Raw genomic sequence first — 18292 nt, 5'->3', positions numbered from 1 at the left:
GAATTGATGCTTTTGAACTGTGGTGTTGGAGAAGACTCTTGAGAGTCCCTTGGACTGCAAGGAGATCAAACCAGTCCATCCTAAAGATCAGTCCTGGGTGTTCATTGGAAGGACTGATGTTGAAGTTGAAACTCCCAATATTTTGTCCACCTGATGCAAACAGCTGACTCATTTGAAAAGACCCTGATGCTGGGAAAGATTGAGGGCAGGAGAAGGGGACAGCAGAGGATGAGATGGTTAGATGGCATCACCGACTCAATGGACATGAGTTTGGGTAAATTCCGGGAGTTGATGATGGACAGGGAGGCCTGGTATGCTGCAGTTCATGGGGTCACAAAGAGTCGGACACAACTGAGCAACTGAACTGTTCCTCAGTGTTCTCTCTCTAGATCTTTTAAATCTAGTGTTAGACTAATTGACCTAACTCTTTCATCTTTTTTACCTTTTTTTTTTTTTCTTTATCTGTTCTGTGAAAGATTTCACATTTACTTCCTAATCCATCTGTATATTCTTGGATGGAATGTCTTTATGTAGATGATAGTGATGTTTTTAATTTGCCACCATAGTCTATTATTTTTCGAGTTAGTTTTTATCCTGCTTGTTTATTCAGCTTGATATTTTCTGTACCCAATTGTGAGCAGAAAAAAACCATAAAGTGTGTGTGAAAAGAAAATTCCAGAGCACGTGGAATTGCAACTCACTTCTCTTTAATAATTTTGTGTCTGAGTGAAGCTGGGTCTTCAAGGCCAATCAGCGGATGGCAAACAGGAGGGTAGCCAGTCGTCATGCAGAGGCTCTAAACCCCGCCCGCGGCGGTCCGTCTCAAGCTCTCGGTCTGGGGACGGGCGGTGTGGGCAGGGACGGGGCGGAGCGGCGCGCCCCTCCCCGGGTACCTGAGCGAGGCTGGTACAGTGTGTGGCTGGATCCTCTGCAAGACTTGGGGTCTGAACCAGGTGAGTATCTGCCGGCCAGGGGTAAACTACACGTCCCCATCGCAATTCCTCCCTCCGGGGGCCTGGGGTGAAAGATAAGACTCAGAGGTGGGGAGGGAGCGCGCGAGGAACAGCCTTCTCGGTCGGGGAAAGAAACGGGCCCTTTTGTTTCTCGGGGCTGAAGGTGGCGGATGTTGGGGCAAGGTCTTCGGTGGCGGCCACTAGTCCTTGTGAACAAAACCGGGGAATAGGGAGAAATTATTCATAAGAGTCCTGAAGTGCCCCCTGACCGTTGCGGGTTGGCTGTAGAGCTCCGGGATCCCGGGCAGGCCCTGACCCCGCTGTCCTCTCCGGCCGAGCTGTACATAGAAACCGTTACTACGGGCTGGAAGATGCCGTTTCCTTTCGGTCTCCGACTGCAGGTGGCGCCCAGGCTTGTGGATGCTGGGAAGAACGTGCGAAGGTGGAAGTCAGTTTTTCCTGTTACTAGCGCATTGCAGTTTGCACTGGAGGTATTACTGACAAACCGATGAGTAAATGTGGGAAATGGATGTGAGTTAGGATGGTGGAGAAGAAGTTAACCCCAACTAGGACCACAGTTTTTCCTAATCAGAGACAAATTGCAAGCAGATGTGGAAGAGTTCTAACTGGAGCAAATAAAGCATAACTTGTGTTTTGGAGTTTGAGAGTTAACATTTATTGTTCTTGAGAGTGAGTATCCTCCCCACCGCAGTCCTCCAAGTGGTAGTTTTCAAAAAAGATTCTCAGAAACGTTAAAACAGTGTTTAAGTTGAAATTCTCTTAATTAGGTAAGAGATGTCTTTATCATTGCCAATGTTTTTCACTATGTTTTATTCAAACCATAAAACCTCAGGGGTTTCAAAATTCCTTTAATTGAAGGTAATCTATTTTAATCCTGTTAGATGTTTATATCCTCCCATCAAATATCCTCCAGCTCTCGGGAAAAAATTCTCCCACAGACAACTCATTCTCTTCTGGGCAGCATCAATAATTTAAAGTTCTTCACTTGGTTTCTTGTAATTTCCACCATTAAGGCTACATTTGTGATGGGAGACCAGCCTACTGGGCCCTTCTAGTATGGTGTAAAAGCCATATTCTCACTTCTTCGTTGAACCTCATTCAAAAGCTGACAAATTGTCAGCTATATTCTGTACCCAAGTCAAAGCCAGCAGGAATGTGGAGAAGCTGACAGGGCATCCTTTTTCTGCAGATGTCTGATGTATGACCAGACTCAGAGGGCAGGCATGCTGAAGGGAATATTCCTAATGAATTAGACTTATTGCTACTTGTTTTAAAATTTACCACCCAGTGTGTTTTAGTACAGTGTTAAAAAAAAAAAACTTTGACAATATAACTCATAATGTATGCATTTTACTTTGCAACATTTATGTACACATTTGTGTGTGCATTTATATATACCTATGTTTATCATTTCTTTATATAGGCATGAAATAAAAGTTTCTGTAAAACAGTATTTAATGGTAGTCTGATTTTATTCCTGTTCTACCTCATAAAAGAATGCTGATTGCAGCTGACTAAATTGATTTCATGAGTTGCCACCTGTTATTTGAAAAGTATGACAGTTAAGTATATGGGCTCTGTAGTGGCCTCCTGAGGTTCAACTCTTCAGTTCACTACTTAATAGTTATATGACCATATGCAGTTTATATACTTGAAACATCACCTTCCTCATCTGTGAAAAGGAAGTAATATCTTTCATGAAAGTGGTCTTGAGGACTGAGATAATTCATGATATATAGAAATTTAGCTTCATAAATGTTAACTGTTATTACTGGTCTCTGTTTAAAACATATTTGATACAGTAGTTGAAGGATTAAATGAAATAATAATATATACAAAGTTCCTTAAGAATTATGTATTTGTTGCTGTTATTGACACTATCATTAGCAGTATATCAGTAGAGTGAAACTGTCCAAGGCCACCATATTCCCAATTCAGTTAAGTTTAGCAGATATTTCTTAAGGGATATAAGACACTAGTTACTATGTTAGTTCTGAAGCTCTGAGATGAATTAAGTAAGATCTATCACAATCTAGAAGAGAAGACAAATAGAATTTGGATATATGCTATGTGGTACAAGAGAGGTATGTACAGAGTGCGTTTAGAACATATTAGGCCTGGCAGCTGTTCACTGATGGGAGTGGGCAACTGGGAAAGTAAGGAGGCAGGGAATGTGGAAGAAGGCTATGCAGAATTACAGAAAGGGTATTATTTATGTTTGTACCGAATCAAAAGGACGATTAGGATGTTAACAGCTAAAGTAGGAGATACCAAAATCAAATGTTAAAGGATACCTTAAAAAAGCAGCTTGAGCACCAAAGAGGATCAGAATATGCACACTCCACCCAAGTTGGCCACTTTGGCATAAGGATTATTTTGAGCAGAAGGCAAATAAGAGGAGACACAGAAAAAACTCTTTCTGCCTTCCCTTTTTCTGCCTAAAAGCAGGACATAAATGTCCCTTTATGAAGGTGTTCCCTCCTCTCCTCTCTCATACCAAAGTGAGGAGTACAATCTTTATCACAGCAGATGGACAGTCAGCATTGAGGGGAGTCTGCAGAAACAAACCTCATTAAAATAACTCTTTATCTTCCATTAGTTTTTCCATATATTTACTTTCTAGAAGCCAAAACCCTTTTCCCTTGTCTAATCATTTTTACACAATTTATCACCCTTTTTTAAAATGATACATAAATTCCCAGGACTAGCAGTTTCTTTGAGTTTTCACTTTTCTGTGAAGCCCCCAGGAGTATATAAAATAAACCTTTTCTCCAGTTAATATCTATTGTCAGTGTGATTTATAGGCCTCAGGTACTGAACCCAATAAGGAAAAATATTTTTCCTCCACATACCAAGTCCTGCTTTGTCATTATATTTCAATTTTGCTTAAGTGAAGATTAAGTAAGCTAATCCATGTGTGGTAGATAGTAATTTAGCCCCATGAATGCTAACTGTTCTTAACAGACAGTTTACAATGAGTAGCTTCCTCCTTAGAAGAAATACTCCAGGGACTTCCCTGGCGGTCCAATAGTTAAGACTTTGCAGGGGGTGCCAGTTTGATCCCTGGTCAGGGAGCTAGGATCCCAGATGTCTTAAAGCCAAAGAACCAAAACAGAAGCAATGTTGTAATAAATTAAATGAAAGGCTTTTAAAATGGTTCACATTAAAAAAAAAAAGAAATACTCCATTTCCTTTTCTGTAGAAATGAAAAAAAAAAACAAAACATTGCAGAAGTACCTAGATGGTTACTACTATCCAAATTGAGTTTTACTATATAAGATTCATAACTATTTTCCTACACTACATTTCAGCTATGGCCACCAAAGATTATCCGTCATTGTGGGGCTTCGGGACAACAAAAACATTTAAAATTCCTGTCGAACATTTGGATTTCAAGTATATTGAAAAATGTTCAGATGTTAAACACTTGGAAAAAATTCTTTGTGTGCTCAGGTAAGCATTAAAAAAAGCTTGTTTCAGGCTGCCAATTTTAATTATATTGTTGACTTCTGAAATTCAAAGCCTCATTAGAAATTTTAGAGCAAATTTTCAAATATTGAGATTGATTTTTTTGTCCATGTTAGGTTCCCAAACAGTGTTTTTAATTTTGTGGTTAGTTTGGAGGGTTCTGGCCAGATTTACTTCCAGCACAAGAAAATGCAGGAGACATGGGTTCAATTGCTGGTTTGGGAAGATCCCCTGGAGAAGGAAATGGCAACCCATTCCAGTATTCTTGCCTGGAGAATCCTATGGACAGAGGAGCCTGGCAGGCTACAGTTCATGGGGTCACAGAGTCAGGCACGATTTAGTAACTAAACCACAACTTCCAGCACCAGACTTAGGTTAATTGGTATCCCAGGAGGAGAGCATTTTTCTTGCTTCCTCCCATTTTCTAGGAAAAGGTAAAGCAGCTGTTAGGAGGCACCTGCTTCTGCTGATAAAGTGCTTGGCACTGTCTCACTTCACACTACCTGCCAACAAAGGTGGGTGACTCACTGGGAGCTGTCACATGGAGGGTGGGGTGGGAGCAGGAAGGAGGGCCAGAAGTCAGGGAATTAGGGCCTTTTCTGGGTAAGAGCCCTGTGGCCGTATTGTCAAATGTTCATATTCACCAAATATGGTGGTTAAAAAATCACTAGTTTGAGGGCCCCATTCCTAGAGATTCTGCTTCAGGAAATTGGGAGCAGAGCCCAGGAACATGTGTTTTCAACAACACCCTGGAAGATTGACAGGTGGTCAAGGGAACTCTGCAACAAACATGACCTGGGACTTCCCAGTGGTCCAGTAGTGTGCCTTTCAATGGAGGGGACGCATGTTTGATCCCTGATCAGGGAACTGGGATCTCACAGCTCTTGGAGCAACTGAGCCCTGGTACTGCAACTAGAGAGAGTCTGTATATGACAACGAACGATCCCACATGCAGCAAAGATCCCAAGGTGCCTCAGCTGAGACCTGACGCAGCCAAATAGACAAAATGTGCTCAGGTGCTCAGTCGTGTCCAACGCTTTGTGACCCTATGGACTGTAGCCCACCATGCTCCTCTGTCCATGGGATTTTCGACACAAGACCACTGAAGCAGGTTGCCATTTCCTTCTCCAGGGGATCTTCCCAACCCAAGGATCAAACCCAAGTCTCCTGCACTGACAGATTCTTTACCACTGAGCCAGCTGGGAAACCCAAGTAAATAAATAAATATTAAAAAAAAAAAAAGAAACACTGACCTGTTGCCTACCAACTTGTGCCACCTGTGTGGTGTTTCTTGAGGGATTTTCGTTTGGAGGGTAGCCTCATATTACAGAAGCACTTGTGAGCATGAACTGCCCCTTTCCAGGACATCAACAGCATTCCTTTTACCCAGCAGTGATTCTTTTTTTTTCCTAATGTTACTTTTTTTTTTTTTCATTTATTTTTATTAGTTGGAGGCTAATTACTTCACAGCATTTCAGTGGGTTTTGTCATACATCGGCATGAATCAGCCATGGAGTTACATGTATTCCCCATCCCGATCCCCCCTCCCACCTCCCTCTCCACCTGATTCCTCTGGGTCTTCCCAGTGCACCAGGCCCGAGCACTTGTCTCATGCATCCCACCTGGGCTGGTCATCTGTTTCACCATAGATAATATATATGCTGTTCTTTCGAAACATCCCGCCCTCGCCTTCTCCCACAGAGTCCAAAAGTCTGTTCTGTACATCTGTGTCTCTTTTTCTGTTTTGCATGTAGGGTTATCGTTACCATCTTTTAAAATTCCATATATATATGTTAGTATGCTGTAATGCCCTTTATCTTTCTGGCTTACTTCACTCTGTATAATGGGCTCCAGTTTCATCCATCTCATTAGAACTGATTCAAATGAATTCTTTTTAACGGCTGAGTAATATTCCATGGTGTATATGTACCACAGCTTCCTTATCCATTCGTCTGCTGATGGACATCTAGGTTGCTTCCATGTCCTGGCTATTATAAACAGTGCTGCGATGAACACTGGGGTACATGTGTCTCTTTCGGATCTGGTTTCCTCAGTGTGTATGCCCAGAAGTGGTATTGCTGGGTCATATGGCAGTTCTATTTCCAGTTTTTTAAGAAATCTCCACACTGTTTTCTATAGTGCCAGCAGTGATTCTTTTCTTTCGTCTGATGACCTTCTTTATCTCTGTGTCCTTTCCTTTTTCTTTCTCTCACCTTTAGCCTCCTGCCCTTCCTAAGCAGTCCTGCTTGTCCCCAGCCAGAGCTGAGGTAATAACCTCATCATATCATTGTATTCTCTTTTGTTTTTCTCAACATATGAGAACGTTTTCATTTGTATTTGATCAATGACTAGTAAAGAAAATGAGAGTTTATGGGATGAAAGAATTTGAAAGATTTTTTTATGAATAGCCTTTTAAAGTGGTATGGACTTGGAATTATATTTTAAAATTTAATTTGAAAATGGAATTTATTTTTATTTCTCTAAAAATTTAAAAGTAAGCAGATTCACAAGAAACAGGGAAAAGATTGATTTTCCTTTAAAAAAAATAAACAAGTAAAAAAGAACAGATGTCTCTAATTGTGAGGAAGGAATTCTGTTCCTTGAGTGGTTGAATTTAGAGGTGTGTTCTTCTAAACTATTCCTCCGCCATTGTCTTCCTATCCCCTTGGGGGCGGAAATTGAGCTAGGATAGTAACTCCTCATTGGAAAGTAACTCCAAAGTCTCACTCTTTGCCTCTCTCTAATAATGAATTTCCATTTATAAGTTTAAAATTACCTTATGTACAAAATGAATATGTGAGTGTTGAAGAGGAGAGAAAATGTTATTTATTCAGCTTTTAAAGTGTGTGATGGAAATTGGTGTCTTTGGAGCTCCTTTTTCTCCCCTTCACTGCGACACTCCATAGATCAGATGAAAGTAGAGGTTGCTGAAATTGAGGAAGGTTCAGGGAAAGCAGCAGCCCAGCCTTCATCCTTGTAGAGAGGCGGGTCATGAGATCTCCTCGGAACCCCTGGGCTCCATGGAACCCAGCTTGCAAACCACAGGTTTACGTGATCTCTAAATAAAGTGGTAACTCTAAAATTCTGAATTTTTTAAAAGGTCTGGTGAGGAAGGATACTATCCTGAACTTACTGAATTTTGTGAAAAGCACCTTTCAGGCTTGGCTCCTGGAAGTAGAGCTTTGAGGAAAGATAAACCTGTGGCAACAGCATCCAGTTTTACAGCAGAAGAATGGGAAAAAATTGACGGTGACATAAAGGTATAGAGTAACATCACTTTTTTGGTGACATTGTCATGGAATATATATCTACTTGTCTTAAATCATTAAAGGGAATTTTGTGGTAATTACTTATGTGGTATTGGTTGCTTCTTACATCCAGGAGACTATTGTGACTATGTTTTTGTAGATTTGTATATATATGGGGTGAGGAGCATGCTCACATACATGTATGTATTTTAAATGACTAAGTAATATCCCATCCTACAAAAGAACCATAATTCAGTCAGCATATATAAATAGTACTATCCAAACATGTCTGTTCATAACTTTTTCTGCATCCTGGTTATTTCCTAGGAATAAGTTATTAGAATTCAAGTGCCTTGATCTGAAAGGGTCTGAATGTATTTCAGTCTGTTAAAACACGTTTCTTTGTGTCTCAGAAAGTTGTACCTTTGTACTCTCCCAATAGCAGTGTAGGAATGCCCACTTCAGGTTACTCTTCACTAGATACTATAATCATGTTTTACATTTTAAAATCAAGTAAATGGTTTAAAAATGACAGTACATAATGTATAGTTTGTTTACCATAACATTAGAGTTTTAGAAGTCTGTCACTTGAATTTTTTTATTTCGTTAATGACCTGCTTGTGTCTTTACTGATTTCTTTTAATCAACATTATTGTTATAGTTTACATTCAATAAAACTTAACCATTTTATAAAACAAGTGAATGTATACAACAAAACAGAAACAGGCTTATAGATATAGAGAACAAACTAGTGATTACCAGTGGGGAGAAGGGAGGAAGGAGAGGCAGGATAGGAGTAAGGGATTAAGAGATACAAACTACTATGTATAAAATAAATAAATAGCAAGGATGAAATAGAGAAATAGAGACATTATTTTATAGCTTTAAATGGAATATAATCTACAAAAATATTTAACCACAATGTTGTACACCTGAAACTAATATTATATTGTAAATCAACTGTATTTCCATTTTTAAAAAATTAACTGTATTATGGTAATTTCACTGAGTTTTGACAAATCGTATATACTGTAGAATATTTCCGTTACCCCTACAAGTTTCATTGTGCCCCTTGGTGGTCAGTGCTGACCATATACCCTGGTTCCTGGCAGCCACTGAACTGCTTTCTATCATTACAGATTTGCCTTTTCTAGCCTTTCATATAAGTATAATTATATAGTATATCTTCTTTCATATCTGTCTTCTTCCACTTAGCATGATGCTTCTGAGATTCATCTGTGTTGTTGTATGCATCCATACTTCATTCCTTTTAATTGCTGAGTAGTAGTGATTTGTATGGCTATCTTACAGTTTGTTTAATCATTTACTACTTGATGAACAAATGTCAAAATTTTTTTTCCTTTCTTTTTACTTATTTGACTGTGTCTCGTCTTCAATCTTCATTGTGGTATGTGGAATCTAGTTCATGACCAGGGATCGAATCTGGGCTCCCTGCATTGGGAACTACAAATCTTAGCCACTGAACCACCAGGGAATTCCCCCAGAATGTTTTCTGAAGTGGCAATCAATCCTGCCAATAATGGATAAAAGTTCCAGTTGCTCTACATCATGGTCCATAATTAGGATTGTCAGTTTGGTTAATTTTAGGTCTTCTGTTGGGTATATAATGGTATCTCATTGTGCTTTTTATTTGCATTTCTCTAATTACTAATGATGTTGAATGTCTTTTCATTTGCTTGTCATCCATATATCTTATTTTGTCTTTAAATCCTTTGCCCATTAAAAAATTAGGTTGTTTATGTTCTTATTGAATTATAAAATACATATCTTTCATGAAGATGTATCTTTGCAGATATTTGCTGATATTGTATGGCTTGCCTTTTAATTTTTTTTTAATAACATCTTTGGAAGAGCAAAAATTTTTACTTTTGATGAAGCCAATTTTCTTATAGTTTGTGCTTTTGTGTCCTATTTAAGAAACCTTTGCCTAATTTAAGATCCCTAAATTTTCTCCTATGATTCGTCTATAAAGTTTATCGTTTTAACCCTTAAATGTAGGTGTAAAATCAGTTTTATTTTTTGGACACACACACACAAATATATACATACACACAGTGCATGTATTTGTATATACCAATATGGATATCCAAATGTTCAAGCATCTAATGAATGATTATCTTTTCCTCATTGAACTTCTTGGTGCGAATACCAAAAATAGGTTGACTTTGTATGTGTAGCTCTATTTCTGTACTCTATTGTGTTCATTAATCTAAATATCTATCTTTATACCAGTATTCCATTGTCTTGATAACAATAAGTCTTTTTAAACATTTTAAATTTTGTATTGGAGTATACTCACATGCTAGCAAGGTTATGCTCAAAATCCTTCAAGCTAGGCTTCAGCAGTGTGTGAACCAAGAACTTCCAGATGTACAAGCTGAGTTTCGAAGAGGCAGAGGAACCAGAGGTCAAATTGCCAACATTCGTTGGATCATGGAGAAAACAAGGGAATTCCAGAAAAACATCTACTTCTGCTTCGTTGACTACACTAACACCTTTGACTGTGTGGATCATAACAAACTGTGGAAAATTCTTAAAGAGATGGGAGTACCAGACCCCCTTACCTATCTCCTGAGAAACCTGTATTCGGGTCAAGAAACAACAGTTAGAACCGGACATGGAACAACTGACTGGTTCAAAATTTGAGAAAGGAGTACAAGACTGTATATTGTTACCCTGCTTATTTAACTTCTATGCAGAGTACATCGTGTGAAATGCTGGGCTAGGTGAATCACAAACTGGAATCAAGATTTCCAAGAGAAATATCAACAGCCTCAGATATGCAGATGGCACCACTCTGATGGCAAAAAGTGAAGAGGAACTAAAAAGCTTCTTGATGAAAAAGAAAGAGGAGAGTGAAAAACCTGACTTGAAACACACCATTAAAAAAACTAAGATCATGGCATCCAGTCCCATCACTTCATGGCATATAGAAGGGGAAAAAGTGGAAGAAGCAATGACAGGTTTTATATTCTTGGACTCCAAAATCCTTGATAATGGTGACTGCAGCCATGAAATTAAAAGATACTTGCTCCTTAGAAGAAGAGCTATGACAAACCTAGACACATATTAAAAAGCAGAGACATCGTGTTGCTGACAAAGGTCCGTAAAGGCAAAGCTATGTTTTTTCCAGTAGTCATGTAGGGATATGAGTCAGACCATAAAGAAGGTTGAGTGCCAAACAATTAATGCTTTTGAATTGTTGTGCTAGAGAAAACTCTTGAGAGTCCCTTGGAGTGCAAGGAGATCAAACTAGTCAATCCTAAAGGAAATTAACCCTGAATATTAATTGGAAGGACTGATGCTGAAGCTCCAATAACTTGGTCACCTGATGCAAAGAACCAACTCAGAGGAAAAGACTCTGATGCTGGGAAAGATTGAAGGCAAAAGGAGAAGGGAGAGGCAGAGGATAAGATGGTTAGATAGCATCACGAACTCACTGGACATGAATTTGAGCAAACTCTGGGAGACAGCAGAGGAAGAGGATCCTGACGTGCTACAGTCCATGGGGTCACAAACAGTCAGATATGACTTAGTGACTGAAGAGCAACAAAACAGTTGATTTACAGTAGTGCTGTGTTGTGTTAGTTTCACATGTACAGCAAGGTGATTCAGTTATGCATTTACACATATCAGTTCTTTTTCAGATTCCTTTCTCATATCAGGCAGTGCAAGTCCTCCAACTTTGTTCTTTGTTTTCAAAGTTGTTTTGGCTGTTCCAGGTCCTTTGCCTGTCAGTTTCTATAAAATAGAAATTGTATTTGTGTTTGGGATTGTTTTGAATTTGTTGTTCAGTTTTGGAAGAATTGATATCTTGATAATATTGAGATTTCTCATCGATGAACATGTATTTTTCTGTTCATTTAAGTTTTATTTAATTTTTTGAAGCAGTGTTTGTAGTTTTCAGTGTATATTTCTTATACATTTTTAAATGAAATTTATTCCTAAGTATCTATTTTATACTATTATAAAAGTTGATATCTTTAACATTTTGCTCACTCCAAGTCACTTCAGTTATGAAATTTTATTTCTTTATTTTTATTGTGATAAAATATACATCATATAGAATTTATCATCTGTATCATTTTCAAGTATATAGTTCATTAGTGTTAAGTATATTCATAGTATTATGCAACCAACCTCAAGAACTTTTTCATCTTCCAAAACTGAAACTCTATACCGTTTAACAATAACTCTCCAATCCTACCCCCACCACCAGCCCCTGGCAACCACCATTCTACCTTTTTTTTTTTTTCCCTGATCTGTTTACATTCTTTTTATTTTTTATTTATTTTTTGTTAATTGAAGGTGATTTACAGTGTTGTGTTACTCTCAGATGTACAGCATAGTGATTCAGTTATACACACATATATGCTAATATCTTATTTTTCTCAGATTCTTTTCCCATATAGGTTATTTTAAAGTATTGAGTATAGTTTCTTCACTTTGATTTATCTCTGGGTCCATCCATGTTACTACAAATGGCATTATCCCATTTTTTTTTATGACTGAGTAACATTTCATTGAATAAATATACCACGTCCTCTTTATCCATTCATCTGTTGATAAACATTTAGGTTTCTTCCATGTCTTGCCTATTGTAAGTAATGTTGCAATGAATATTGAGGTACATGTATATTTTCTTTTCTCTGAATATATGCCCAGCAGTGGGCTTGCAGGATCATATGTGAACTCTGTTTTAGTTTATTAAGGAACCTCCATACCATTCTCCATAGTGGCTGCACCAGTTTGCATTTCCACTAATAGTATAGGAGAGTTCCTTTTTCTACACACACTCTCCAGCATTTATGGTTTGTAGACTTTTTGTTGATGGCCATTCTGACAGTATGAGGTGATACCTCATTGGGGTCTTGATTTGCATTTCTCTAATGATGAGTGATGTTGAGCATCTTTTCATGTGCCTTTTGGCCATCTGTGTATCTTCTTTGGAGAAATGTCTATTTAGATCTTCTGCCTTTTTTTGGATTGAGTTCTTTGCAGTTTTTTTATGTTGAGTTATGTGAACTGTTTGTATATTTTGGAGTTTAATCCCTTGTCAGCTGCATCATTTGCAAATACTTTATCCCATTCTGTAGACTGTTTTTTCATTTTCTTTATGGTTTCCTTTGCTATACAAAAGCTTTTATGTTTAATTAGGTCCCATTTGTTTATTTTTGCTTTTATTTCCATGACTCTAAGAGATGGATCGGAAAAGGTATTGCTGCAATTTATGTCAAAGAGTGTTCTGCCGGTGTTTTCCTCTAGTGGTGTTATGGTATCCAGTCTTACATGCAGGTCTTTAATCCATCTTGAGTTTATTTTTGTGCATGGTGCTAGAGAATATTCTAATTTCCTTTTTCACATGTAGCTATCCAGTTTTCCAGCACTATTTATCGGAGAAACTTTTTGCTCTTGTATGTTCTTGCCTTCTTTGTTGTAGATTAATTGACCACAGGCTTGTGGATAATTTTGAGGCTCTTTATCCGGTTCCATTGATCTGTATTTATGGTTTTTGTGCCAGTACCATACTATTTTGATTATTATAGCTTTGTAGTATAGTCTGAAGTCAGGAAGCCTGAATCCTTCAGCTTTATTTTTCTTTCTCAAGCTTGCTTTGGCACTTCAGGATCTTTTGTGTTTCCAAAAATTCAAAAAAATTTTATTCTAGTTATATGAAAAATGCTATTGGTAATTTGATAAAGATTGCATTGGATCTGTAATTGCCTTAGACAGGGAATTTGTTTATTTTGCCTAAATTGCAAAGTTATTGGTATAAATTTGTCTAAAATATCTTTTTTTTAAATATCTGTAAGATTGTTAGAGATGTGCCTCTTTTATGCCTGATACTGCTAATTTGTATTTTTTCCTTTCAGTTTCTTTTGATTAGTCTTGTTATGTTTTTCGTTTAATTTATTTCAAAAAAAACAGGATTTAGATGTTGATTTTATTTTTCTATTTTATGTTTTATGGATTTCCACTCTTTTTTTTTTTATTATTTTTATTTCCTCCTACTCACTTTGGTTTTAATGTGTTTTCTTTTAGTTTTTAAGGTAGAAACTTCACTATTAATAATTGATCTTGAACCTTTCTTCTTGTTTAAAGTTGTCAAATTTCCGCTAATACTTTATCTGCACGGTATAAATTATTATATGTCATGTTTTCATTATCCCTTAGTTCAAATTATTTTCCATCTGATTTCCTTTTTAACTCATGAACTCTTTATAAGTGTATTCAAATTCCAATTTCTTGGGGATGGTCTAAATGCTTATTATTACTGAATTCTAGTTTAGGTCTGTTGTGGTTAGATTCCATACTTTGTATAATTTCAACCCTATGAGATTTACTGAGACTTTTTTGGGCCTATGCTCCATGTGCTCTTGAAAATAACATAGATGTCTATATTGATTAGGCCAAATTGGTTAATGTTGCTCAAATCTACTATAATGTTACTGATTTTTGTCCACTATTTTCCTGTGTCCATTCTACTCTTAATAATAGATTCATTTTGGGTACTGAGTTTTTTATTTTTGGGATTTCCGTTAATTCTTTTTTAAAGTTTTCACTCTTCTCCTGAATTTCTCAATTGTTCCTGCATGTTGTTCACTCTTCTCATATATTTATTGCAGCTGTTTTAAGTCTCTGTTTGTTATTTCCAACATCCATTCACTCTCCGTGTCTGCTTCTGTTGGCTATGGGTAGCATTTTGCTGATTCTTTGTCTTTATTGTTATTTTTTATATTTTATGCTGTCCATTGTATATAAAGGACTTTCTTGGTGGCTCAGATGGTAAAGAATCTGCCTGCAATGCAGGAGACCCGGGTTTGATCCCTAGGTCACAAAGATCCCCTGGAGAAGAGAATGACTACCCTCTCCAGTGTTCTTACCTAGAGAATCCCATGCACAGAGGAGCCTGGTGGGCTACAGTTACAATCCGCGGGGTCACAAAGAGTCAGACACAACTGAGTGACTAAGCACAGTACAACACAGTGTGTATAAAAAAATCAGAAGTAATTAATATTTACCAGTAGAAAGGAGCATGTCCTTTCTGTCAAACTGCTAAAGTTGGAAAATGTGGTCAGTCCAATCTGATTTGCTTGGGTGTTTGAGTAAAAGACATAGGTTCTACTGTCAAAGAACTTACAGTGTGGTAAGAGAGACAAACAATAAATAGAGGATTTTAAATCTTCATGCTAAACACTTTTGTCCCAACCAGGAAATTCAGAGAAGGTTCACTGGAAGGGTGATGAATATAATCTTACAAGATAAATGAAGTAGAAAGGGCAGAAATGAATATACTGACAATACTGAACTGTACACTTAAGAATAGTTAAGATGATACATTTTATGTTATTGTATATTTCCCTACAATTGCAAAACATAGAGTAGGAAGGACAGTTCAAGTAGAGAGAATGTCATGATCAAATTGTCACCTAAAAATTGACCCATAGCATGATGATATATAGTCTTTTCTAATGTCTGGTTAATTATTTAAAATGGTATATTTACCTTCTTTTTTTCTCTCTTCTCAGAGTTGGGTATCAGAAATTAAAAAAGAAGATGATAAAATACACTTTCATGAAACTGAAACATTTCCAGCAGTGGAAGATAATTTGCCTCCAGTCCGTGGTTCAAACAGCCATCTTCATGTTGCCAAGGTACCTTTTTAATGTGGGGGGTAGGTGGTAGGGGAGAAAGTTGTTATTTATTAAGAACATTAGCTTGGTTTAATCATTGTAGCCAAAGTGTGGTGTCCTCTGGGCAGCTGGAGATTTTTTTCATGGTGATCCTGTGTTTTCACCTTGTTGAGTAAGCCTCCCCTGGAGATCAAAATGAAACAGTGTTTTCCTTTGAAGAACTTGCATCTTGGGTTTACTGCTTCCCTTATTTTTATTTTTTGACTGTTCTGTCTCTTCTACTCTGACAAGTTTTGATGAGTACTTAAGATCCAATTGAGTATGCAAATGTTTCAGGAAATAATTTTATGTATCCAGTAGAGGTACAGTGGGAATAGTTTGCATAATTAAATATGGATTTAAAGCATTAAGCAGATGGATTAATCTGTTTAATTAATCCATTAAATCCCTGGATTTCAAGCAGTTATAGATGGCATTTCTCTGTTTAGCGCATCCCCCTCCCCCGTCCCCAGCCCCTCATGGTTATTTCGCTGAGACTGGTCTCTATTTTGCCATGCAGGTCTCTCCTTTCTAATGCATGGTTTCCATAGAGAAGGGGCCTGTTGGAGTTCCAGGTTTCCTTAACTTCCAGTTAAAACTGAGCTTCTTGGTGTCTACCTGACCCTGATATTACAGATCCCAGCCCTTACCTCCAGGGGATTTTGACTTCAATCATACATTCCATTGCCTCTGCCCTCCTTTTTTCCCTGCTTTTTTTTTTTTTTTCCTTTTATTCTTATCATCTCTAAGAGAATGGTTACCTAATTGTCTTCATTTTCGGTTGAGTCATTTTTGTTTTTCTCGTTTCTTCTTTGAACCCTCAGTTTTATTTGAAAAACATCCATAGCCCTTCATTACTCTGCTTCTTGGTAATTTACCTTCCTGGATCTTTTTACTCCTCATTAGGAATTACTCAGGTAACTAAGGTACACAGTAAATAAGTATAGTAAGGATAACACTATCTGTAATCAATGAATTTGTATTTATTGAACCCTCATTATGTGCTAAGTCTGTATCCTGAAACTATAACAATGAATAATATTTCCTCTGTGTCCTTACTGTAGTCCAGTAGGAGTAGACAGACTAATGTGGTTCTCAAAAGTATGGTCCATGGATGCTGGTTATCCCTGAGATCCTTCTAGGGGATCCATAAAGTCAATGTTATTTTTAAAACTATGTTATAAAATAATGCTTTGTCTCTTTCACTTTGTTGACATTTGCACTAAGGGTAAAACTGCTGGTTGCTGTTTAGTCAATTAAGTCACGTCTGGCTCTTTGCAACTTCATGGACTGTAGCCACCAGTCTCCCCTTGTCCATGGGATTTCCCAGACAAAATTACTGGAGTGGGTTTCCATTTCCTTCTCCAGGGGATCTTCCTGACCCAGGGATCAAACGCACTTCTCCTGCATTGGCAGGCAGTTTCTTTACCCCTGAACCGCCAGGGATGCCCAAAACTGCCACTCACTGAGCTAGTGGTCACTGCTCTGCACTCACAGTAAGAAATTCCTGTTTAGCTTAAATACGTCTTTGATAAAACAACAAGAATGTACTCTTTTTGTTAAATATGATACCTTGAAGACATGTCTTTTTACTATTCTGTGTGACAAAAGGCAGACTTCACGGAAGGCGCTTCACTGTGAAGTGAAATGTGATCATCGTCATAAGAAAACCCACTTGTGTGACTGACTGTCAGCTGAATTAGCAGCTTTTTCCTGGAACAACTTTTACTTGAAGAGATGACTGACAGACCAGCTATAGCTATTCAGAGTTCAGTTTTGGGCAGACGTTTTCTTGGAAATGAATGAAATGGTCTGTCACTTCAAGGAAAACAATGAATGGTGTTCGTTGCCAGTGATAAAATCTGAGCTTTCAGGTGGAATTCACAGTACTTCATATTCTTAGGGGGCTCTCAGATAGGTGCTTATGATAAAAAAAAAGAATTTCCCCTTAGGGGAGACACTTAATGACTTTTATGATGAGCTGTGAGTAGCTTTAATTTTTTTTTAAAAAATTGAGATATAGTTGATGTATGGTATTATACAAGTTATAGGTCTTATAGTAATTCACAATTTTTAAAGGTTTACTCCATTTATAGTTAATATATTGGCTGTATTCCCTGTATGTTACAGTATATCCTTGTACCTTATTTATTTTTTACATAATAGTTTGTGCCTCCTAATCCCCACTCTCCTTCTGTGTCCCTACTGGTAACCACCAATTCTCTATGTCTGTGAGTCTGTTCCCTGTTTGTTGTATTTATTCATTTGTTTTATTTTTTGGATTCCACATACAACTGGTATCATATAATATTTGCCTTTCTCTGTCTGACTTATTTCACTTAGCATAATAGCCTTCAAGTTCATCCATGTTGTTGCACATGGCAAAATTTCATTCTTTTTTATGGCTTAGTAGTATTCCATTATATGTATATAGATTCATTTGTATATGAATCTGTATGTAACAGATTCATTCATCTGTTGATGGACACTTAGGTTGCTTCAGATCTTGGTAACTGTAAATAATGCTGCTGTGAACATTGGGTGCATTTATCTTTTCAAATTAGTGTTTTCATTTTATTAGGTTGGTGCAAAGGTAATTGCAGTTTTACATTGTTGATATTTGCATTGTTGAATACATTCTTAAATGTGGTTATATTATACATTATTTTAACTTGAATTTCTTGCTTTATGTTTTTTTGCTAATGACTTATTTTTGTTGTTTGAGACCCCATGGATTGCAACATGCCAGGCTCCTTGTCCCTCACCATCTCCCAGAATTTGCCCAAGTTCATGTCTATTGAATCAGTGATGCCATCCAACCATCTCATCCTCTCTTACCCTCTTCTCCTTCTGCCTTCAGTCTTTCCCAGCATCAGAGTCTTTTCCCGTGAGTCTGCTCTTTGCATCA

At 37.5% G+C, this 18292-nt stretch overlaps 1 protein-coding gene across 1 annotated transcript in view; it reads left to right on the top strand.

Annotated features, from left to right (window-relative positions):
• The first annotated feature begins 307 nt into the window (after positions 1-307).
• SPAG1 (sperm associated antigen 1) overlaps positions 308-18292 on the top strand; it is a 79990-nt gene continuing 62005 nt past the window's right edge. The window contains exons 1-4 of the mRNA XM_043880206.1: positions 308-953; positions 4286-4427; positions 7543-7702; positions 15241-15366. Of these exons, the coding sequence (XP_043736141.1) occupies positions 758-953; positions 4286-4427; positions 7543-7702; positions 15241-15366 (624 nt within the window). The 5' untranslated portion in view covers positions 308-757. The remainder of the gene's footprint in view (positions 954-4285; positions 4428-7542; positions 7703-15240; positions 15367-18292) is intronic.

This window comes from Cervus elaphus, chromosome 21, assembly GCF_910594005.1.
Source record: "Cervus elaphus chromosome 21, mCerEla1.1, whole genome shotgun sequence".
NCBI classification, from domain to species: domain Eukaryota; kingdom Metazoa; phylum Chordata; class Mammalia; order Artiodactyla; family Cervidae; genus Cervus; species Cervus elaphus.
The sequence above is the reverse complement of the archived record's forward strand: the minus strand, read 5'-3'. Positions and strand labels throughout refer to the sequence as shown.